This window comes from Homarus americanus, unplaced genomic scaffold (assembly GCF_018991925.1).
Source record: "Homarus americanus isolate GMGI-L3 unplaced genomic scaffold, GMGI_Hamer_2.0 scaffold11022, whole genome shotgun sequence".
Classification (NCBI taxonomy): domain Eukaryota; kingdom Metazoa; phylum Arthropoda; class Malacostraca; order Decapoda; family Nephropidae; genus Homarus; species Homarus americanus.
Window position 1 is genome coordinate 8,697,298 of NW_024737068.1, and position 24,136 is coordinate 8,721,433.

The 24,136-nt window shown below is 45.2% G+C and overlaps 1 protein-coding gene across 1 annotated transcript; it reads right to left on the reverse strand.

Moving 5' to 3' along the window:
* LOC121872935 (homeotic protein distal-less-like) lies at nt 1–24,136 on the reverse strand. The gene is made up of 3 exons (XM_042376070.1): nt 23,811–24,136; nt 20,778–20,962; nt 1–2,341 (listed from the first exon to the last, which is right to left on the reverse strand). Exons 1-3 carry the CDS (start codon nt 24,028–24,030, stop codon nt 1,829–1,831), a joined length of 918 nt encoding a protein of 305 aa, XP_042232004.1. The 5' UTR covers nt 24,031–24,136; the 3' UTR covers nt 1–1,828.

Here is a 24,136-nt window from a genome sequence, read left to right on the forward strand (position 1 = left end):
TTTAAGTTATACAGCGTTTATTTACACATACATATGTTACAGTATATACAGAGATTAAGACATCCTTCGCTGTTAGATCAATTGAATATAATAAATAGAAAGTAAAAAATATATCAGAAAGATTCGTTCGCTGTTCGACTCAACAAACAGGTCAACTCGAAGCCTTGCTATTAAAAAAAAACTCGAAAAAAAAAATTCTATCAGGTAATTATATTAAAAGATTCAAAAAACTTAAAAAAAAAACCTGGGATTGGTAATACAAGGTACAAAATATTTATTTAATCTGGTGTCCGAGTAAGTGTTGATCTCACATAAAGGGAGGGAAGATGGAAGGAAGGAAGGAAGGAAGGATGAGAAGGGAGAGGGGGTTGATGAAGGACAGGACAGGAGTGGAGGGAAGAAAGGGATGAAAAACAAGATATTTGTAAGGAGGAGAGGAAGAGAAACAGGGAAGAAAATGGGGATGAGACGGTGGGAAGGGAAGGGAAATGGAAAGACCCCCAAAAATTCTCCTTCCCTCTGAAATCGTCTCGGAGGACCAAAATTGATCCAACATCGTCATTGAGGTTCAACAGAATGACTGGCACGAGTGAGGGAGTGGTTTGGAGGCGCTAAGGATTTTTGGGGGGTTGGCATGATTGGAGGGGGTGGGGGGTGATAGTTGAAGTGGTTGGAATGATTTGGGGTAAGGAGTTTGGAGGGGTTGATGGTTGAAGAGGTTGGAATGATTGGAGGAATTTGGAATGATTGGGGTTTGATGGTTGAAGGGGTTGAGGGTTGGGGTTGATATTCGCCTTATGAAACACACTAACACGTTCTAACCACAGGAGTACACGACTGATCAGGAGTTTATTGCACACAGACATTGATACAACATGCATTATTATGGGGGGAGTCAAGAGGAGAAGTGGTCACATAATCATTTACACGCTAACCATACGTCATAACGTTATAACAAAGAGGTCTTCTCGCCTCTTCTTTTAATGTCCGAACACCAAGGGCACCTTTGGGGGGGGGGGGTCATTTATATAACAGTGGCACCGCCTGGAGTCCTTAACTAGGGCACCTGGGGGTATAAATTGAGGTCACCATGTAAGGGTCAACAGAGGCATCACCACCCTGGCTTTAACTGGGGCACCAAGTGGGGTCAAATGCGTCGCCTGGAACTTGTTGAGGTCACGTGAGGTTATCTAGGTCACGTGTAGACAGCTGGGTCGCACATGTGGATTTTGCTGGGTTCACGTGAGGACAGCTGAGGTCACAAGGAGTTAACTGGTGTCACGTGAAGTCACCTGGAGCGCACGTGAGGTATGTTGGATCATACGGGGTCAGCTGGGATCACGTAAGGCCAGCTAGGGTCAGCTAGGGACCAGCTGGGAGACGCGTGGCAGACACAGCTATACCTCATATACTGGTGCACACACACACGCGAGGACGTCACCCTGGAATGTTAGGGATGGCCGCCTCAGCCGCGGAGGCGTGGCAGACGCGGTGTGGGGGTGTGGAGAGAGTTGTGGGGGGACGCTGTTTCGGGGTCCAGGAGAGGCTGACACGAGGAGGTCGGCTGGGGAAGGGAGAGGGGGTCGCCATGTGGGAGTTGTCCTGCAGGTATAGTACGCGGACTAAGGGGTGGCGCAGCCCCCTCAGGTAACAACAGACATATGCTTTAGCTTCTCATGATGGGAAGTCGCCGCTGTTATCACAAGACATTACAGTCCTTTCCCTCCACGCTGAGTTTTACCTCATAAGCGTGCCGGGAAGGCCAAGGAAAGGGGATGTGACCTCACAGGTCATGCGGGTGGCGCTTGCCGGAGCTCTGACAGGGAGCTTAGGTCATGATCTGATGATTCATCTGGTGGGCGGCCATGTCCCCGTAGTGGTTCCAGTAGGACATGTAGTGGGCGGGGTCCCACTGGTGATGTGGGGGCATCATGGCCTGGTCCCGTCGCTGCTCGCAGGCCGCCATAGCTTGGTTCATGGCCATCATCTCCTTGGACGGGTGGGCTGGGGGGGACACCATCATGTCACGAGGGGCGGTCATCATGGGGGACGTCATCTCTCCGTGGCTGGACACCGTGGGAGGCTGCGACTGTGGGCGATCGTCGGGTGGGGGAGAAAGTGGGCCGCCGTCAGGGCCTACGGACGGGGGCGGCTGATCATGACCGTGGTCCGTGGGCGTCGGGGAGCTGGGGGACTCGGGCCCATTGGAGACCATCTGCGACAGGTTGGCCCCCAAGTCGGCAGCGATCTCAGACGCGTCCACACCCGGCAGCTGGCCGTTCTGGGCCGCCTTGTACAGCTTCTTGTACTTGGACCGGCGGTTCTGGAACCAGATCTTAACCTGCAACATAAGACAGAGACACGTTAGTTCTGGACTGTCGGAAATAACGAACAAAATAGTGTACTGATAAATATGGGATAACTTGAATAATCTGCAACCCAGCTTCTTTCACCCGAAGATTAACCACTCTAACCTAACCTCGTCCCACCAAATAGTGTTTAGGTGTAATAAGCTAGGTTGCAGATTCTTCAGGTAATCCCAAGGAAGTAATGCCGATATATAACAATAATTTACAATAAAGATAAACAATATACATACATATTTGCCATCCTACATACGAGTATAAATACTGTATCTTGAAATATATGTTAATATATGAATGTATACAATAGTGTGGCTACCTTAGAAACATATAATACTGACCAGTCCTTCCATATATATATATATATATATATATATATCCTCCTCTCAGTAATCCCTATTGTGGATTTAGAGCTTCTGGTGCGCTGAGAACTTAAGCCGTACCCAGACACGCCCCAGGGTCGAGAGATTAGCGGCTGGGGACGCCCCTGGGGACATCTGGTGGACACCCAGTCTTCAGAGGGAAGAGTGGGGAGGAGGGTAGTCCTACACAGGGGAAGGGGGAGCAGAACTACCTGGAGAAGCTACCTGAGGCCCACAAGTCAGGTAGAGGAATATATAATGATGAAGCACTGGCCAGTTCCCACGTTACACTTGTGTGGCGCCGCTGTCAACGCTTCCTCAGGCGTTGGTCCTGGGGGCACTAACTGTTGTTTGTCCCGACGCTGCGCCGACCAGTTACACGCTCTGGGAACACTGCCGTCAACCCCCGTAATTCACTAGTTAGCTCAGCTGTCCCCACACGTGTCAACACCATGTATTGTGATTTTTATCTGTGAGGACCTAAGCGATCCCTTTATTTTACCATAAGACAGAAGTGATGTCAGCAGTGTAGGTACTTTATTAATACAGTATTATTATTATTACATTATTATTATTATTACAGCATTATCATTATTATATTATTATTATTATATTACTATTGTATTATTATTATTTCATTATTATTATTGCGTTATTATTATTATTACTATTATTATTGCTGCTATTATTATTATTTTTATTATTACATTATTATTATTATTATAGTATTATTATTTTATTATTATCGCCATCATTATTTACTGTACATTGCATCTCCAGGTATAAAGTAACACATCACTTGGCAGTCACTACACCTGACATCATCATCCAGGTGTTGTCACTTATCTACAAAGGACACAAACACCTCTCTTGTACTCAATTCTCTCGTGTGTATGCTCAGTATACATCTCTGTGTATACAACTCAGCGCTCTGTGTACTCAGTATTATTGTCTGTTGTTTGCTCAGCAGTTTAGTGTATGAGTGCTGAGGTTAAACCCCACTCAGCTTCCAGAAGAAAAGTTGTAAATGTGGTATAAATTTATTGTTGTTGTTATTAATATTTCCTTAAGACCGAAAGGAAAGAGGTGAAGGGGCTAAGGGAATGCTAAGGGTGTTAAATAGGGGGTAAGGGAGGGTGAGGGGGTAATGTGTGTGTGTGTGAGGTCGGGGTTGACTGTCACCCTGAACAATAAAGACGTGACAATATACTGAATTATCTATACATAAATGCCAATCCACTATACATTTATACATACACATATATGTATAATAAATCTTCCTAGTGACCGAAGACACACCTTTGAGCTTACCATCCATGATTAAATTGAAGGGTTTTTCTAAGAGGTAACATTAATGAGAGGGGATGGTGGAGGAACGGGAGTGAAGAGAGGGGAGGGGAGAGGGATGATGAGGAGAGGAGGGGTAGACAGGTGATTTGGAGCCATCAAACGCCTATACATTTTGGGCTACCTAACCTAACCTCACTGTACTTGCCTTTCTTGACCTGACTGATGGATGTTGTTTTGTCATGTGTGGTTGTATGCTGCCAATGACTGACTATTTAATACACCTCCACATGGTAACTTCCACATGTTATCCTACACACTCACGCCTCCACATGCCCCCCACACACCCACAGATCTCCACACACGTCAAAACAGGTAAACAAATGAGGGGCGTGTCTTCCCTCACCCCCCCAAAACGGGTCTGACTCAACGCCTCCTGTTTTAAGGGCTACCAAGTGCTAAGTCAAGATGGGACTAGTTGATACGTGGCGAGGGTGACAGGTCGGCCGATACCACCCGTGATACCAGCCCGATACAAGGGTAGATAGTGCGCTCGACACACTACCTGGCCTGGTACCCCGTCCCTCTCCTCCTGTCCCCCACCTGTAGGCGTGTGGCGGAGAGACCGGGGGAGAATAGTGTGTGTATGTGTGTGTGTGTACTAAAAATTCAATATACGTTAATACCTCTTGCGTATAATGACATATAAACCAGTACGCATTAAAACCAAATAATAATATAAAACAAACCACTCAAAACAAACCCACAATATCAATCACTCATGACCTAAATTACCATGAAAACCCCCACACATTTAAAACACCACATTTACCATTGACGACCAAGCAAAAAAAAAAAAAACCGCGTCACTATCATAAAACCTAAATAAAACCATTATAAACCCAACCGCGGCTCGAGATGCGACAACCCATGGTAGACAGTCAATAAAATAGTTACCCACTCACACCTTCCCCGTCCAGACGTCATAAATAAAGCCTGTTCTCACGACTCTGGCTGACTAGTGCGTAATCTCATCTTTATATCATACTTCCACAATAGGGAACTTCAAAGTGTAAACATAGCCCCTCCACACGACCACTTGGTGTACAGGGTGGTGGAGACGTGGTAGTGATTGTGGTGGTAGTGTTTTCCAGTGGTAGTTGTGGTGGTGAGTGCAGTGGTGGTGGTATAGGAATAGTAGTTACAACACTGGTGGTTGTAGTTATAGTAGGGTGGTGGTAGTAGTAATTGTGTGAGATCGTAAACAGGAAGGTCAGTGACGGACAGGTGAAGGGGGGGTATGGGCAGGTAGGAAGAATGGTGTGTGTGAGAGACAGATGAAGAAGAAACACCAAGAGGCCAAGGAAACGAGAATAAAGGAAGGGGAGAAGACTAACTCGATAAATAAGACACAGAAGAGTAATTACAAAGTTAACTACGACAGAAAATTGTTGTACTACTTGTTCACGGGGTAAAACAAGTTGTGTGTTATGGTACGGCAGTTATCTCCCTCTCTCTTTCTCTGTGTGTTTTGTGACAGGTGGGGGTGCAACACACACACAGACGAGTGAGCAGCGGCCAACCCACTCTGGTCTACAACGGAGGAGGAGAGAGAAAGTTTGCGATTTTCCCGCTTTCACGGTCGCTAACACGGCCAGCTGTGTTGAGGGTAACACACTGAGCAGGTATGTTGAGAGAGAGACCCTCAAGGCGGGCGGTCAGAGACGCAGTTCGGTCGCCTTTTGTTTCTGTGGCCATTTATCCTTCAGCGAGTCTGTCAGGCCCCGCCCCTCCCTCCGCCGAAACCAGACCTACCAACGTCCCACCGACCCTCCCTCACCAGACACACTCCGAGGACAAGACCTGTGCCTCCTACCCACTCACCTACCCCTGAACGTCCTATCCTGGGATTATGACGCAAACGAAGGAATTCCCTAGAGCTGTGGAGAGAGGTGTGGGCGCGTGAGGGAGGAGGAGGTGGTGTGTCTGGGTGTTGGTGGTGTTGAGACAGCGTATGCAGGTTTGCCACACTCTCGACGCGGGTTATTTCCTGCAGGCGGCAACGGGCGGCTAGGCCACGATCCGCTTCCCTTCTACAGCTGTACGTCAGGCATCTCTCTCACGTAAAAAAATATATATATCCCGTAAAGTTGCGACGAAACTCTGGTGCACATTTCCTGCGATCATCCAAGACTTACATAGCCTCAGTTGTGAAGAATATTACCGTCGACTGAAAACACTGATTTCACCGTCATCCCTCCCTCCCTCTGCAACTCTCCTAGGCACCTCAATCACGTAGGATAGTCCCTTAAGTTTACCAAGAGTTTCTGGTTAAAGGAATTCTAAAAAAAAAAAAAAATATCCCTAAACTTATGTAACATCAATTGAACCACCATAACTAATAGTCGAAAAATGTAATCACACACACACAGCGACTCCCAGGTATAGGTAACGCTAGACTTAACATCCTGTCTAGTGGTGAAGAACTACGTGTTATTTCATTGTAAAAGCTGGACTGGAGAGACACGAAATAAACCACGAAATAAAAGGTAGAACAGAGAGAATGAGTCGTAGCCGCGGGGTCACAGCCAGGGAGTGGAGGGGGCGGGGTTGGACCAAGGACCTGATAGCTATTTGCATACGCGGGCATTCTCTGCTCGGCCGGGAATTCTTGGTCCTCTGCAAGTCTTTTTAAACTCTTAAGCTACTGTTCCGCATATGAAATTAGGGAGGTGAGGCCTGGAAACACAGGGGCAGCAGCATATATTACCTGCCCTCCTTATACCTCCCTACACCCCACTACCTTACCTGCGTATAGGCCTGCTGAGGGAGGGAAAGGTAGTACCAGACTGTGTGTGTGTTATTCTCTGCTGGAATTCGTCCCCCAAATAGTCAATATATTTTTCATAGATAGTAAAGAAGTTTTGTATCGTTAAGTGCACTGAATAGTTCCGTATATCATGACACCTATAATATATAAAAAACAAATTTTCAGTTGACGTATATAACTAGACACACGACTCTATATAATTATGGAGAGGAGACGCTATTTTGGCTCATATATCACCGCTCTCTTGTGTGTACGTCGATAATGTTGATAAACTGAACCACTGCCAACACTACCCGACTCGTTGCTTCACTACACTTCACCGCTTCTTCACTGGTTTTCTCCTTTGCAGGTTCACTTCATGCTTCACTTCAATACCTCACTTTCAGGTTCCATGCCTCACTTCAAAGAATTTAATTCCCCGATTCGCAACTTCACTTCTTCTCTTCACTCCTTCATTGCATCTCTTCACTACCATCACTCCATCGCTTCACTCCTTCATTGCATCTCTTCACTACCATCACTCCATCGCTTCACTCTTTCATTGCATCTCTTCACTACCATCACTCCACCGCTTCACTCCTTCATTGCATCTCTTCACTACCATCACTCCATCGCTTCACTCTTTCATTGCATCTCTTCACTACCATCACTCCACCGCTTCACTCCTTCATTGCATCTCTTCACTACCATCACTCCATCGCTTCACTGCTTCTCTCATCTTATTTTTTTCCCGCCGTGTTAACATAAACTTACATCGACTATTTCTTCCATAATTCAGTCGAGGTCAGCCTGGATTACAAGAGTCGTAAATTGAGCCTCCAGCCTTGAGTCGGCAAGTTGAAAGAAGACCCAAGAGGTTTATGCCCCATCCTCTTTAGGGGGGGAGGTGTGGTAGGGGGTTTGGAGGTGGTAGGTGGGGTAGGGATGTTTTGAGGTGGTAGGTAGGAGAGGAGGATTGGGGTAGTAGGTGGTAGGTAGGGTAAGCGGTTTGAGGTGGCAGGTAGGGGGTGGGTGATAGGTGACTGACCAATATTCCATTGTGACCGTAAAAGGCATTAAGATACTCTGACAAACTAAATGTCAAACAAGGCGGCTCTCCTTCAATGGGAGTCCCCTGTGTTCGACCCCCGCCTCCTCCATCACTCTTCAGCCCCTTTGCTTGATGGTGGTGGTGGTGGCTCGCTGGGTGGTGGTGGTGACGGCTGGGTGGGTGGCTGTGGTAGAAGTGGTGGTGACGGTGACGGCTGGGTGGGTGGCTGTGGTGTGTTGGAGAGAATTAATGGCGTGTGTAGTTTCGTGTCAGTCACCTTTACTTAACGCTGTGTTAGTTAATATACGCTGGTGGTTGGATGTTGTTGTGTCGATTGTGTTTTGTTTTTAAGGTAAGGCTATCTAATGGTTAGTACTTCGTTATCTGATGGTTTTCTGATAAGTAACTCGGTTTCTGATGGTCAAATGTTTGCTTTTTTTAATTCCTTCTCTGGTAATTATAATCTTCGTCACCAGGTAAAATTTTCTAATGGTTAGTATTTCGTTTCCTTATTTTTAATGCTATGTTACCCGTTAATCAGTGTATCTAGTAACGATTATGACAGTCGTTAGTTACCTCTGAGTACGTTACTTGTGTGACAGACGTTAGTGATGTAGTCAGCCTTGCACGATAAAGAACTAATGTCCTTTTTCATCTAATATTCACGAAAAACACATCTTTATCACATTACTTCCCTCAACTGAAGTGATCATCATTTTATACAATCCTCTTCACCATCACCATCTTCCTTATCTTGTTTCCCCCACCTACATAATTCACTATCATCATCAGTACCACCCTCTTCATTATTCCCATCCATCAGTTGTTGACACGGCAGCCCCCTACTGACCTTACCTAATTTATTATCTATTAGGTTCATTTCTCTCTTCTCCTCAGTGCTTAATAGACTGGCGGCCACCACAAGGACACACACTCACTCAGACCCGTCTTTATGGCTTCCCATCCCAGGTGTCAGCGGCCGTGTACCTTCCTGTCAGTGGGACCCTTCACCGCCCCTCTCACCGGGGAACCCATCACCAGGCCCCCCCCTCTCACACGCCCCTCTCATCGGGGAACCCATCACCACCCCTCTCAACGGGACACCATCACCAGCACCCCATCCCACAGGCAGATCGAGACGGCCCTTCTCACACGCCCCTCTCACCAAGGGTCCGCCATCAGCCTCTCTCAATATAACACATTACCTGGGTGGTTAGCGGACCTGTTTACATATGTATGAAAGGCCTCCCCCGAGTCCTTCATTCTCTCTTTTACTGTGTCATGACTTTATCATCTTTTGACCACTCCTCCTTTATCATTGATCGCTTGTTTTCATCCCCTCTCTCTCGTCTCCGCCGGTGATGTGAGTTGTAGTTAGTGATGGACTTTTAACCTCTTGCCGCCTCAGCTACCGCCAGCCTGTTCTCTCCCTCGTCCACCATTAATCCACCTTGCAACCTATTATAAAGATACTCCTTTCCCTCCCCACCTTGACTCCCTACATCCTCACAACTTCTCCCCAACACTATGCTCCCCACCTTCACTCCCTACAACTCCTCCCCAACACTACGCTCCCCACCTTCACTCCCTACACTTCTCCCCAACACCCACAACTATCCCCTACGTCTACCCTTGAGAACCATCCCTCCGTATTCAACCTACCGCAACGCATTTCTCTCAGGTTAGACCAACACACACACCTACTACTGTAACCACTACACCATAACCCCTACCACACAACAACCTCCCACCACTACCCCCACCACCACCTCACCACACGCCACAGGGCTGACCTCAGAAGCCACCCACGTCGTCCGCAACGCTCTCTTCTATTAAACTCTTTATTACAACGCCTATTGTAGTCCACGCAACCAAAAGTCAACGCCTTGTAGTCCACGCAACCAAAAGTCAACGTCTATTGTAATCCACGCAACCAAAAGTCAGCGCCTTGTAGTCCACGCAACCAAAAGTCAACGTCTATTGTAATCCATGCAACCAAAAGTCTATTGTCCACGCAACCAAGAAATAACTCAAACAGCGACCACCCTCACATTACAACCATCATCAATAACTCTCCCTCACTCCTACCTCCCCTCCCCCGTCTTCCACACACCTACTCCTCCCCTTCGTACACACACACACACACACCTTTCCTCCCTTTCCTCACACACCCATCCTTCCTCCCTCTCCCACATCAATCCACTCTCCTTCCCTCTCCCACATCAATCCACTATCCTTCCCTCTCCCACATCAATCCACTATCCTTCCCTCTCCCACACCAATCCACTCTCCTTCCCTCTCCCACACCAATCCACTCTCCTTCCCTCTCCCACACCAATCCCCTCTCCCACGCTAACCCACTCATCCCTGGGTGCGAATCTGAGCGAATCTTTCTCAGTCTTTAAAGCGTGGCAGGGAATTTTCCTCGTTCAATGGAGTGCTAATAAATTCTCCAGCTCCCCGCGTCGCCTCCACAAAGGTTGGAGTGATGGCCGCCCCGTCAGCAGCCACTGTGGCACACATAATTGCGATTACTTTTCCTAAACTTAATAATCTTAATGATATCGTCGCGAAACAGTGGCCCCTGGGGGAGGAAGGGGAGGGGTTGGGGAAGGGGGAGATGGGAAGGGGTTGAGATAGGGGAAGAGTGGGGGTTGGAGTAGGGGAAAGGGGAGGATGAGGAGGGATGGGGGGAAAGGGTGGTGTGGGGGGAGAGGAAGAATGATGTCGTAATTATGGAAAGTCTGGGAATGAATGTTGCAAAGACAATGTTAATGTTGCAAGGTAAGAAATGATGTTGGGTGGGCAGGAATGATGTTTTAAGGGGCTGGGTTAATGTCAGTGTTGATATTGCAAATGTAAAGTTAATCTTGGTGATGTAAGGCTGGTGTTGCAAGGGAGTGTTGAGATTGCAAAAATAGAATTGAAGTAGAGTTGATGTAGGAGATAACGAAGATAAGGTTGATATTGTAAGGGTAGAGATGGTGATGCAGAGTTGATATTGCAAGGTCAGAGGTAATTACAGAGGCAGAATTGATGTTGCAAGGTTGTACGTCCAGGAATGATGTTTAGGTAAGAAGAATAATGTTGCAATGAAGACGAACCCAATTGCAAAAAAAATAAAGAATGCAATTACAAGGGAGAATAGGAAACATTGGCAGCGGCTCTCGGACCAAGTGTGACATGAGCTTTGGGACAAGTCTACCACCACCACCACCACGACCTCCTTCCCTCATGTCTACCACCACCACGACCTCCTTCCCTCATGTCTACCACCACCACCACGACGACCGCCTTCCTTCATGTCTATCACCACGACGACTTCCTTCCCTCATGTCTACCACCACCACCACGACGACCTCCTTCCCTCATGTCTATCACCACGACGACTTCCTTCCCTCATGTCTACTACCACGACGACTTCCTTCCCTCATGTCTACCACCACCGCCTGCCTTCATGTCTACCACCACCACGACCTCCTTCCTTCATGTCTACCACCACCACCACGACCGCCTTCCTTCATGTCTACCACCACCGCCTTCCCTCATGTCTATCACCACGACGACCTCTTCCCTCATGTCTACCACCACGACCATATCCTTCAGGTCGTCAAATATATTCACGACTCCCTCCCTAATTTATTTTCATTTAGTAATCACAAACACCTGAGAAAACTTTCACACACGACTGACAAACACCAAAAGTAAAGATTGAGTTTATATTTTTTAGTCAGTTTAATGAGAAAAATAAGTGTGTGTGCATTAATTGTTAACGACCGAGGAAGATTTATCAACTTGATATTAAATAAAATTAACAATATTTATTTCTTCCCCCGTCCGGAAAAAAATATACATCAGTACAGAATTATATAAACATTAAAAAAATATGAGAAATATTTACACATAACGTAATATTTAATAAACTCCGTAAAAACATTAATTTCCTAATTATCAAGAAAACAAAAATTCCTGGATAAAAATAAGTGAAATTCAGAATAATTATTATAAAAATAAATAAAAAAAATTCTTATCAACACGACGGTAATTTCAGAAAAAAAACACGGAAGATTCATTTGGTAATTGTATTGAAAGAAACGCAGTCACGGCGTGTCGCTGCATCTGAAAACAATTATAGTAAGGGAAACACGAGACAAAACCCACCTAATGACATTTTAAATCACGACATGGCAACCGGTTACCAAAACAAAGGTGTGTGTGTGACGTAATGAAGGGAGGTGAATACACTGACCAGAGTGAGTGTGTGTGTGTGTGTGTGTGTGTATCGTAAGTATCGAATGGATGTTGTGTGTGGATGGGGGAGCTCCCTACCTCCCTCTATGAGTCTAGCTAATCCACCTACCCACTCCTTCCCTGCCTCTAGCTTAATCACTTATTCATCAATACTATAACATTTATCATATTTCTTTATATATCCGACCGCTTATATCATTCCTATAGATATAACAATTTATTTTCTATCTCCTTCGTTATTATATTCCACTTTCATACACGATTAATTCTCTCTATTCATCATTCTCCTTAGATTATCATTCTCTCTCGTCTATCTCCTACCATCATTTATGTGTCTCTTATTATTCTCCGTCATGCTGTCTGTATTGTTACTCTTCCGCTGTTATTAGTGTTCTCTTTGTGCTTCTCAATCTCCTCTTTCGTTACGCCTCTTTATGTGTTTAAGCTGTCCACCTCTTCAGTGTCCCTTTTATCAAATTTCTTTTCATTATTATCTATCTGTATCTCTTGGATATATATATATTTTACTAAGTCTCTTTCTATTTTTTATGGCATTGTCGTTATTCTTCATTATCTACCCAATTATCTATTTTTTTATCTGTCTACTTAAATTATCAATTTTCTCGCAGTGACCATTTTACTTCCTTCATCTTTTTATTTACACCTCATTCTTATCTCTCTCTCTCTCTCTCCTATCTTTTATCATTATTTGTTATTATTATCAACATCCGGTAGCATTCTCATTTCCATCTTCTGAGTATCTACATCTTTATTCCTTGTTTACCTCCCACTAGACATCGGTAATCTCCGTTATGGGGCCACACAGTCACCCTCCCTCGCCCTCCGTAACGAATGCATTACAGAAACCAGCACAGCAGACGTCAGGCCAGACAGTCTTCCTCACTAGCCACGGACAAACACTCCTTGGATAATTGATGTTTCTCCCCATTCTCCCCAGTCATTGAGGAAAATCCCATTATAAGTTGGGTGTTTTTTTTCTCTATTCTCCCCATCTTCCAATCAGTTATGGGTATACGGGCTCTAAAATCCGATTTCATCCCCCATTCGTGCTAATCAGATACAATCAGATAACCAAAGAAATGTTTTTGTTTGGTCTCCTAATCCTCGGACGAATTGTGTAAAATATAAAAAGATGATATCAATTTGTTTTGTTTGGTTTAGATCTCAATCAGTTGGTATTCAAACAAGTCACGAAGGTTTGGCTGTGTGTGTTCCCCTATTTCCAAACAACATGACAAACAAACATATTTCTGAGAACTTTTTAATGGAAATGTCTCCCTTATTTCCCACCCTCTCTCCCTCGCCTCCACTCACACACCAACTCCCTCACTCACTCGCCTCCACTCACACACCAACTCCCTCACCTCCACTCACACACCAACTCCCTCACTCACTCGCCTCCACTCACACACCAACTCCCTCACCTCCACTCACACACCAACTCCCTCACCTCCACTCACTCGCCTCTACTCTCACACTACTCGCGGTTATTCTCTACGATACACAAGGTTTGTTTATCACTCTTTTCTTATTTATCTCCCCGCCCCTCACACACGCACACCCTTTCCATGTTTGACAAGGTATTTCCACCCGCTCCATGTTTCTGGGGGTCCTAAATAAACGCCCTTTCCACATTAAGCTCTCCTTCAATATCATGTCATTTCCATGCCACACAGGAACTTCCTTTCCTCAAAATATCCTGACCACGTCCCACAAGACTCATCCATTTCCCTCCTTCCAGAGCTTACAAGGACTACCGCCCAACACTCACCCCGTTTTATATTACATGGAACTTCCTTTCCTCAAACAAAAAATCCCGTTCACGTCCCACAAGACTTCACCCCCCCCCCCCACTCATCTTCCAGTGCTCACAATGGCCGCCGACCACCGCCACCCCACTCACAATGGCCGCCGACCACCGCCACCCCACCCACGACCACACAGGGTCTTCCCTCCTCCAGGCGGTCGGGGGCGTCGACGGGTAGGCCGAAGGTTTCACAATTCATTAAGGAGGTTGTGGCAGTAGCTGGGTCCGCGTCCCTGTGGGCGGTCCGTGTCGTAATGAAGATCTCGGCTCAGGGCAAATAAGTGAAAAAATAATTAGGAAGTCAACTCCCCCAGGTTGAGTATACAGGGAGGTCCATAAGCGGTGGTCTTCACAAAGGCTCCACTCTGCCTCCCACTCTGTTTGTGTTCCCCCGTTTGTCTTCTCGTCTCACTTGAGTTGTATGATCTTGTTATTGGTTATTCATTGTACTGATGACTTTAAGATGATGTTAGTGTTGATAAGTTATTTCAGCTTTCGAACGACTTTGAGCTGTTGCCATTTTCAAGATAATTTAATGTAGAGTCTTTAAGTGTCTTCAGACCGTATATAAATTAGATAGACGATATACTGTTACATTAGACGATGTTAACTATACGCTAACCATAACACCTTAATCTAAATTCACACAAGTTCTTAAAGTAAATAATCCTCGTAAGTTAATGAACTGACTTAAGACACAAATACAAAACTAACATCCAAAAATGGCATGAAAATTATACCGAGACTCGACCTTAATTAGACACGTCCACTTAACACCAGTTAGGAGACACAATTATGATAACAGATCTTGTACCTTAACTTTGTCTACCGTTAAGTTGACGTATATAATTAAGGTCGAGTCTCGGTATAATTTTCATGCCATTTTTGGATGTTAATTTTGTATTTGTGTCTTAAGTCAGTTCATTAACTAACGAGGAATATTTACATTAAGAACCTTTGTGAATCTGTCTCCGGGGAATTCGTTACTCACTCGAGCTCCGCCATTACCAGTTACAGAGTGGTTCATAAAAAATCAACCCTTATATAGGTACAAACAGCGAGGGTAAAGCGTTGAATTTCTTTTAAATCACCCTGTTTAATAACAATGTAATTAGTTAATAAGCACCAATGACAAATACAACAATGAGTTATCAAGTCGGATCAAGAGCTAATTAGATGGATACTGTGAGCGTTTTAGGACAGGTGGAGGAGCTAAAAAATGTATACTCGCTAAATATCTCCAAATTAAAACTCCACAGAATAAAAGGAAACTGGAGTAACTGGAGTAAAAACCACGCCGCCATATTGGGTCAGATCACACATTACACCACTTCTCTCTCATGTTATTCAAGTTAGAACCGAACCCGAATCAAATTGGTAAGAGTCGAGTACGTCACCGTTATTCCACCAATAGAAGGAATTTTACATCAATCTCTAATGACCAGTTAGGAATCCCTCATTATGAACCATCGAATCACCTGAAGAATAGCCACACTAACCTGACCCAAGAAGCGTTAGGGGTGTTTAATCAGGGGGGGCTAATCTTCAGGTGATCTAAAACCTAAACCCTTCAGGCACCAGCTTCTCGTCCTGGTTTATCTTCAGTTAAACCCCGAAAACCCTGTAGCCACCCCCCCCCCCTCAGCCAGGTAAGTCCCAGGCATTACAGTGAAGTTAATTTTTTATTTCTCCTGCGGATGGCCAGCGCGCAACACACACACACACACACACGCCCTCTGTAATGCGTTAATTACAGGCTAATCTCACCGGAGGAAAAGATACACAATCCTCCACCTAATTACCAAATTACTTTTTACAATAAAACGGGCCATTAATTAACAAACGACCTCATTCCATGCCATAATGAGCTGCTTATTATTTTCTGCTGGATATTAGACATCGGGGGTTTTAAAAAGTCACTGATTCTCTAGAGCCTAAGATGAGTGGACGAGAAAAGGCAGTCGAATTGTTAGCTATTGGCACACACACACACACTTACTCACACACACACACACACACACTTACTCACACACACACACTTACTCACACACACACACACACTTACTCTCACACACACACACACTCACTCACACACAACTCTGAGGTGTTTAGCATTGTTGACTGTGTTTGTTAAATGATTAAAGCTGCTTGGGGGGGGGGGTTGTGTGCCTTTTAGGATAATGAGTATGGGGTTGAATATTAGATGGAGGGAGAACTGGGGAGGAGATGTGTTCTCTCTCTCTCTCTCTCTCTCTCTCTCTCTCTCTCTCTCTCTCTCTAATCCTCAGGAGATACCATAATATATCAATTCTCAAGACTTGTGTTATCATGGCAGAAAATAATCAGTGGAAGTGAGAGCCTGACCTGGTGGTGGTGATGGTGAGGTGGTGATGGTGATCTCTGTCAGGGTGATGGTGAAAACAGCGTGAGGGTAGTGGTGGGGAATGGTGACGGCAATAGTTTAAAAGATAATGGGTGTTGGGGGTAGTAGTGGTGACGGAGGGTAGTGGTACAGGTAGTGGTGGGGGGTATTAGTAGTGGTGGTGGTGGAGGGTAGTAATAGTGGTGGTGGAGGGTAGTAATAGTGGTGGTGGAGGGTAGTAATAGTGGTGGTGGAGGGTAGTAATAGTGGTGGTGGAGGGTAGTAGTACAGGTAGTGGTGGTGGAGGCAGCAGGGGAGTAGTGGTGAAAGTGGCTAGCCAAGACAGACAGAAGGTGCTGTTGGGATGGGAGGTGAGATGGCTGGCTACCTCCACCCCTTCTCCCCTCCCCCCCTTCGTGAGCCCCCTGCCTAACCTAACCGTTCACACACATACACACGCGCACATCTGTACACCAACACGTACACACAGTCATTAAAACACATCGGTACCTACCATACACAGTGTCTTCAAGCCACAAGACAGTAAATAGTGCGAGTAATCTTGGTTATCTAATCCCGGGACCCAAGTGTTCATAACTTAACATCCGGGTCATGTTTAGGTGAAGTTAAGGTACAGGAGTCATCAACTGGAGGTAGGGTGAAGTGAACAGCTGGGAGCACCTGTGTGTGTGTGTGTGTGTGTGTGTATACATCATAATTACTGCAGGAAACCATATTTCAGCACAGACACAGTTGCTGGACGGGAGATTTATGTAATAATAGTGAGGAAGGTGTAGGTGTGTACAGTACATTAACATGATGTTCAGTTAATGTCTCGGTGACGTGGTTAATGAGGACGGCGACCGAGAGGTGACAGGCGGGAGTAAGTGGTGTAAACAGTGAAACACAGCAAAGGATAAATTGCTGTCGTCATGGCTGCCACAGTACCAATAGTCCCCTCATGACCCAATTAGTATCTTGTGATTAATTAAAATTCTCGGTATTAGATGTGTACCAGGTGCATTTGTTGCTGTCATTAGATCGAGTTATAATGTGAGAGATAATTTATGGTGGTGAGACTGACACATAGTGAACGTTAGGCGAGGCTCGGCCAGCACAGGTCGTCTGGGACTCTGTATGTAATATGTACATGTTTATGTGCTCTTAAGTTAAATGTGCGGGAAAATTATACGTACATGTATATATTAACGTTTATGTATATACGAATACGAATGTATGTTTGTAATAATAATAACAATAATAAAAGTAATAAAAAATAATCATAATCAATGATTTAGAAATAAAAGTGCTGAACCCTGAACACACACACACATATATATATATATATATATATATATATATATATATATATATATATATATATTATACGTGGGTGAACACTGTACGACACCATAAATACCAAGAGTGGCTGACACATGAACACACTGTAGCTGTCTGTTAACAGTAATGGTGAACACAAGGTTATTGGAAAGTGGATCAGCGGGCGACCAGCGCTGGTAGCCGCCGCCACCCACCCTCTCCACATATTCTACAATTCCTTATAAAAGAAAAAGATCGAATGATATAGATTTTTTCTTGAAACAAATCACCAGGGCCGTTGGTGAGCTCCGTAATATAGTTCAGGTGTGTGTGTTTTTTTGTCTCATGCCGGAGGTGTGGCGTGTCTAGTGCAGTCAACTGTCTGTACGGCGCCGCTGTCCGTTGTAAAGCTGGTTATAGTTGGCATGATTCTTGTTGGTTGTAGTCAGCTCCAGTGATTGTGGTTGTTGCTTGTAAATGGATGTTTTGTTGTTATAATCATTGTTGTTTGGCAGTTGTTAGCCGCTTTGGTATTTGATCTTGTGGTCGTTGTTATAGTTGTGATAATTGTTAGTTGTGAGTGTAGTTGTTAGTTGTGAGTGTAGTTGTTAGTTGAAATGACTCGTTGTAGTGGTTGTTCCCTGGTTATGGTCTCCCAGGCTCGTGTCCTTATTAACTATTTTTTTTAGGGTTTTTGCTATTTTTTTTATTTAACAAGAAAAAAAACAACGGCGGTGAATTCACTTAAAAGGAGTCAAATAGTTGGAGTCTTCCCGAGGTTTTCGATAGACTGAACACGAATCATCACCGAATTCAGTTTGACTTCAGTAGGAACGATCCCACTCAACACTGTCACAGTATATATCGCTCAGGGGTCATTCGTTCATGTACAAATCAAAATACAGTTCAGTGATTTGTGTTTGCCTACCGTAACGTCGAAGGCACTGAGGCCACGACTACCTGCCGCTTCAGGTAAATTCAGAGTCGATCTTCCGTTATACTTCAGCCGAAACTATATATAATGTGTAGTACAATTATATCATTATAAAGGATGCAGTGGTTGTAATGGTTGTTGGTGGTTGTAATGGTTGTTGTTGGTTTTAAGTGTTGTTGTGGTGTTTATTAGAGTAAAATAACTTATTTTTTTTAATGTAATTTTAGCGGTGTTCTTGCCAGCTTGTCACAACTGCTATTAGGTGTTGGTGATAGTGGTAGTGGAGTTAGTAGTGTTGGTGGTAGTGATAGTGATGGCGGTGGTAGTGATGGTGGTGGTACTGATGGTGGTAGTAGTGATGGTGGTAGTAGTGATGGTGGTGGTACTGATGGTGGTGGTAGTGATGGTGGTGGTACTGATGGTGGTGGTAGTGATGGTGGTGGTACTGATGGTGGTAGTAGTGATGGTGGTGGTACTGATGGTGGTAGTAGTGATGGTGGTGGTACTGATGGTGGTAGAAGTGATGTGGTGTAGACGGGTGTGTGGTGGTGATGTTGGACATGTTGGTGGTACTGGGTGTTGGTGGAGACGAGTGCGTGTGTGTGTGTGTGTGAGTGTGAGGCTGGCGTGTACGTGTTGTTATACAGCCTCAGTGTGAAAGTATTATCAATAGTTTTTTTTTCTGCCCCGTGAGCACACAGACCCATGTCAGGAACTGGTCCGGTGAGGCGAGGGAACCAATCTTTCATTTTACAGACACTCAGTTGTAATTCCTGGAAACCACCAGCCTTTGAAAAATGATTAAAAAGTAGAGAAAGAGAAAGAAGAAATGGCAATAATAATGGAAATATTAAACCATTTTGTATAAAGTCGAAACCTTTTGTTTTTTAGTCATTCGCTTATCAGTCCTGGAAAAGAACTCCCGGAAATTGAATAAAAACGAGAGGAAGAAAAGGAAAAATAATCTCAGTAGTAATGAAAAAAAAGCTTCTTGCATTATTTTTAAATTATCATTTTTTTTTAATCACCAGTTGTTTGTATAAAAATCCTAAAGTCAACTTATAAAAAATAATGAAACAAGAGAAAGAAAAGACAAAAATAAACCGTTACACTAAATCGATATAATGTACAATACGTGTTGGATACATAATCCCCATAATATAAAGAACGTGTAATAGTCGCCTGTACACAATATGGCGTCGTATCGGAGACCTGAGACCTATCGTTCACTCCCAGTATGGCGGGCGGCGAGCTGCTCCTCCCCTTCACCCTCCCTCCCTCAGCGCACACTTGTGAAGAGCCCTAGACACACCTCATGCCGTCTATGCGAACAAATTGCTGCAGCTGAGTGCGGTCCTTCAACAGTCTTAAAGCGACCACAAGTCAGCACTGGTGAATATCGACAAAATCCTAAACTAGCCATAAACAAAAAGCCTCAAGACCGCACCTCCAGATGACACGGGTAATAGTCGTGTCTCCTTCACTGAAATAATCTAGACGAGGAAAAAAGTATCACGTGAATATTAGGCACCTCAGCACATTTCACCTTAAGATGAACCACCCTATCGCTAACCTAACCCTCATTCAGGTGACTTTAAGGTGTTTAATCATTAGGTGAAATAGGATGCCTAATCTTCACGTGCTTTCCAAAATTATATTAAGAAATATAACGATACTGAGTGATCCAAGTGATGATTCCTTTACGCCCAAGAGAGTGTTCCGTCAGTGTTGATACCTGGAGGTGCGTGGGCCTAAACGCTCACAAAGGTACTTCGATGACATTACCAAAAGGTCCCAGTGAAAAAAACGTCAGTCATTATAGGATACCATCTTTCCGGTCTCTTATGAAAAATACAAATAAAATAAATAACAGCTGAATGTTCTCAGTCAATGAAAAACTGTTTTAAGAACTGCTTTAAATAATTTAGTTAACTTAAACCCTTTACAGCAATGTCTTTTTTAGACAGTGAAATTCCATCGGATAATAATATTTATATAACTGTGCGCTGAACTTTTTCATCTCTTAGGAATAAACCTCATTGGCGCGTCACAGCCACACAAAGACTAGCACAGCATCGCCATAGCTTCTCGCCTTCAACAGTACACTCACAGCATCTCCTCACCTGCGAGTCAACATTCTCAATTACAATAAGTTCAGCAAGCACTTACTTTACCTGATATATAAAGTACTGTAACGTTTCACTCCTCACCTGAGTTTGCGTAAGACCGAGCTTGGCGGCCAGCTCAGCGCGCTCGGGCAGGGCGAGGTACTGCGTCCTCTGGAACATCTTGTTAAGCTGCTGCAACTGCAAAGATGAGTAGATTGTGCGAGGCTTCCTGACCTTCTTGCCCTTGGCTGTCACACGAACCTCACCTCCCTCCGTCTTCTCCGTCACTGCAAGAGAAGAGAGAATTAGCCTTGCTGCGGGAAAGGGTCACGCCGTCACAGGCAGCCGGAGATCGTTGAAGGCTCTCCAGTGGATGGACTTTCAAGGTGAACAAGGTGAAAGAGCTTGGTTGACTTAACAAGTGGTTGTACTGCTACAGGAATATCAATAATAAAATTAATATACGAGAATGAAAAGGGTTGAGAAAGAACTGAGTCCGTTTGAAAAATTCCCTTGGTATTAAGAGCGGCGGCGGGATCTCATGCATAAAGGATGACTCGATGTCCTCGGTCAGAGAGCCATGTAAACAACCGAGAAAATTGGATCTTATTTGCAAACAGGAGAGATTTTCTGCCATGACGCCGGGGAATCATTAACGCGCTGACATTCTCTGACTAAAAAAACATAGCCAGTTCATATAGTCGGAAGGTGTAATATCGGCCGCAGTAACTTAAATGGACGGATTAAAATATGAAGATCACAGTGTATCTGAGACCCAGCAGAGGCAGTACGAAGTTTCTTATTGCCAATTTCTCACTATAATTTATAGGCACAGTTCAGTTAGCAGGTCATAAACACGCTGGCTTGGTACAACAGGTAAGCTAGTTATTGACAGATGCCATGGTATAATAAAATACGGCATAGCGTCTGGGCCTTTGAGGTGTGAACGGAGCTGTGTGGACTCGGCCATTACTGGAAGCACGAAGCGTCCGGGATTGTAAATTATAATTAAGCTGGAGTACTCAGAGGTCAATATTTATAGTTCCTAAGCTTTTTTTGTGTCTTTTGCCGTTGTTTATGATCACTGACGGGAGAGACGGTGTACTGAGAGTAAGGATGAGAGAGGCTTGAGTACACAAGGAAATCTGTCACCGAAGATAGAAACGTATTTCACTGTGTCCAGGTTATGTACAGCGACACAGACCCAGAACATCGGACAATGCGGCGTGAGCTTCTCCCCACCAAGAAGACTTAATGACCAACACCGGAGCGTGATGGCGGCCAGCAGACCAACACCTTGCTGGATGACCCCATTAATCACCTCCAGCGACGTACAATGAGTCCCACGTTGGGAGTCCTGCAGCAGGATGCCCTCGTAAGCACCCCTGGAGCGGCAACGCCTCGGGATACTTTTAAGGAGCTCAGCTGGGCGCCCTCTAGCACCCTGCAGCAGGCACCCCGCCGAGCTCTCATACCACCTCCGGGACGCTCATTCAGGTAGCATGGACGTTTTGCGCGATCATGGAATTCTCAACAAATTAGCACTACACCGACTAACTAAACGAAACCTAACCTAACCAAGACATAAACCAAGATCATTACTTTAGGTTATGTGTGTGTGTGTGTGTTTTTGTCGCATTATTTTAAGAAAGGATTCCAAAATCGCGCGTAACATATAACACTGTTGCCCATCTATCGATTTCCAAGAACCACGTGAGGATTATATATACTTGAGCAGTGTTTCCGTGTAGCGCCTCTCAATAATAATAACCTTCCTTTTATTAAATAACAGTATTTTCTTGCGTGAAATAATGATAACCAAGTAAAGATAAGTACAACCACAATAATCGGTACAGGTACACTGGCCGGCCCTTGTATCTCGGAACAAAACAAATAAACTGCGTCGAGATCTCCAGACAAGGGCCATGAGTGAGCCAGTGGCTGTGTGACCCAGGAACTACCTCTTGACCTGACAGTGAGTGGATCAGATGCTGGAGAAAATCATGTATATATGGAAGTCTACCACCAGCGGGAGGAGTAACAGTGTAAGCCGCCGCTCTTAAGCCACACACCGACAGAGTAACTGACTGACAGCTAAAAACAAACTGTCAGCTGGTGTGGAATATGGTAACCTAATCCACCAGCGGAAGACTGTAAGCTATAGTACATCACCACAGCTAAATGTTTTCAGCATCATCCAAACAATGCACCTAACCTAAACACAACAGTTACAACAATAAAATAAAAAATGGAAAACGGTGATACGACGAGTGGAGGAAGACAAGGGACCACCCCGCTAGCCATCACAACTCACACCTCTACAATACGACTGACTTACTACCTTCACCTAAAAATAGACAAGTCATTAGCGTTGTGAATGGAGTAAAATGTGTAGTAAATAAAGGTGTGGGAGCCAGAGGCATTAATGAGCAGGTGGAGTTAGTAAACAAACCCACGTGGAAGAGGAAGAGATGGGGTACTGGAGTGTGTGCGGTCATTATGCACTTATCGTAATGGGGATAATGATAATAATGATTCCGTTACTATAATGACGATGAGGAGGAGGCGCCCGGGGGGGGGGGAGGAAGATAGGAGGAAACAGTAGAATGGTGATGAAGATTGGATAGAGGGAGGGAGAGGAGGGTGGTAGGGAGGAAGATTATAGGAGGAGGAAGACACAGGAAGAAGAAATGTACAGGAGGAAGATAATGAGGTACAGGAATACATTACAACAACAATAGTCTGCAACATAGCAACACAGGTCGCCGCTGAGGGACCGGAGGGTGGCAGGGGTGAGTTACAGCGGGAGGGAGGGTCGCTTTGTCGGACGCTCGCTGCGGGTGGCGGAGACGGCGGCGCTGCTGGTGCGACGCCGCCTGCCGCCCTCACGGGAAGAAGACCTCCTCCACCTCCCTCAACTACTCGAGATTCTGACCCTCCGGAGGTGTAAGGGAAGCGGCAGAGGGGAGGGTAGGTAGGAAGGTAGGTAGGTATGTATGGTTGGGGTAAAGGGGTGGGGGTGGTAACTGAAGCAATCCCCAGCGGGTGGTCGCAGCGGTAAAGGGTTAAGACTTGCTCCGCGCCACAGACACAGACACACACACACACACACACACACGCGCGCACGCAGCTTACCGTCTGAGGGAGGGCTAGGGGCATGTGGGTAGCCCGTAAGTGGGTAGCCGTAGCCGTTCTGGGCGTACATGGCGGGGAAACCGTAGCCCATGTTGTTGTAGCCGGCCATACTCTGCTGGTATTGCTGGAACTGCGAGTACGGGTTGGTGAGGTGAGGTGGGGGTGGCTGCTGCTGCGCCTCCGTCAGTCCCCCCTTGGCTAGTAGTTCCTGGTCCAGCATGCTAGTACGTCTCACTCACTGCCTCCACACACAACACAATTATCACAATTACAAGCGGTTAGTGCGACGGCCGCTACGCTGATACTGGGAGCACAATGTACGGTTT

What these genes read in the sequence shown, in the direction of transcription:
- LOC121872935 (XM_042376070.1), bottom strand. Translation starts at nt 24,030, where the DNA reads ATGCTGGACCAGGAACTACTAGCCAAGGGGGGACTGACGGAGGCGCAG. An exon ending in CCCTAGCCCTCCCTCAGACG is followed by an intron (nt 20,963 to 23,810) that starts GTAAGCTGCGTG and finishes CTTCTCTTGCAG; the next exon opens with TGACGGAGAAGACGGAGGGA. An exon ending in TCGGTCTTACGCAAACTCAG is followed by an intron (nt 2,342 to 20,777) that starts GTGAGGAGTGAA and finishes CTTATGTTGCAG; the next exon opens with GTTAAGATCTGGTTCCAGAA.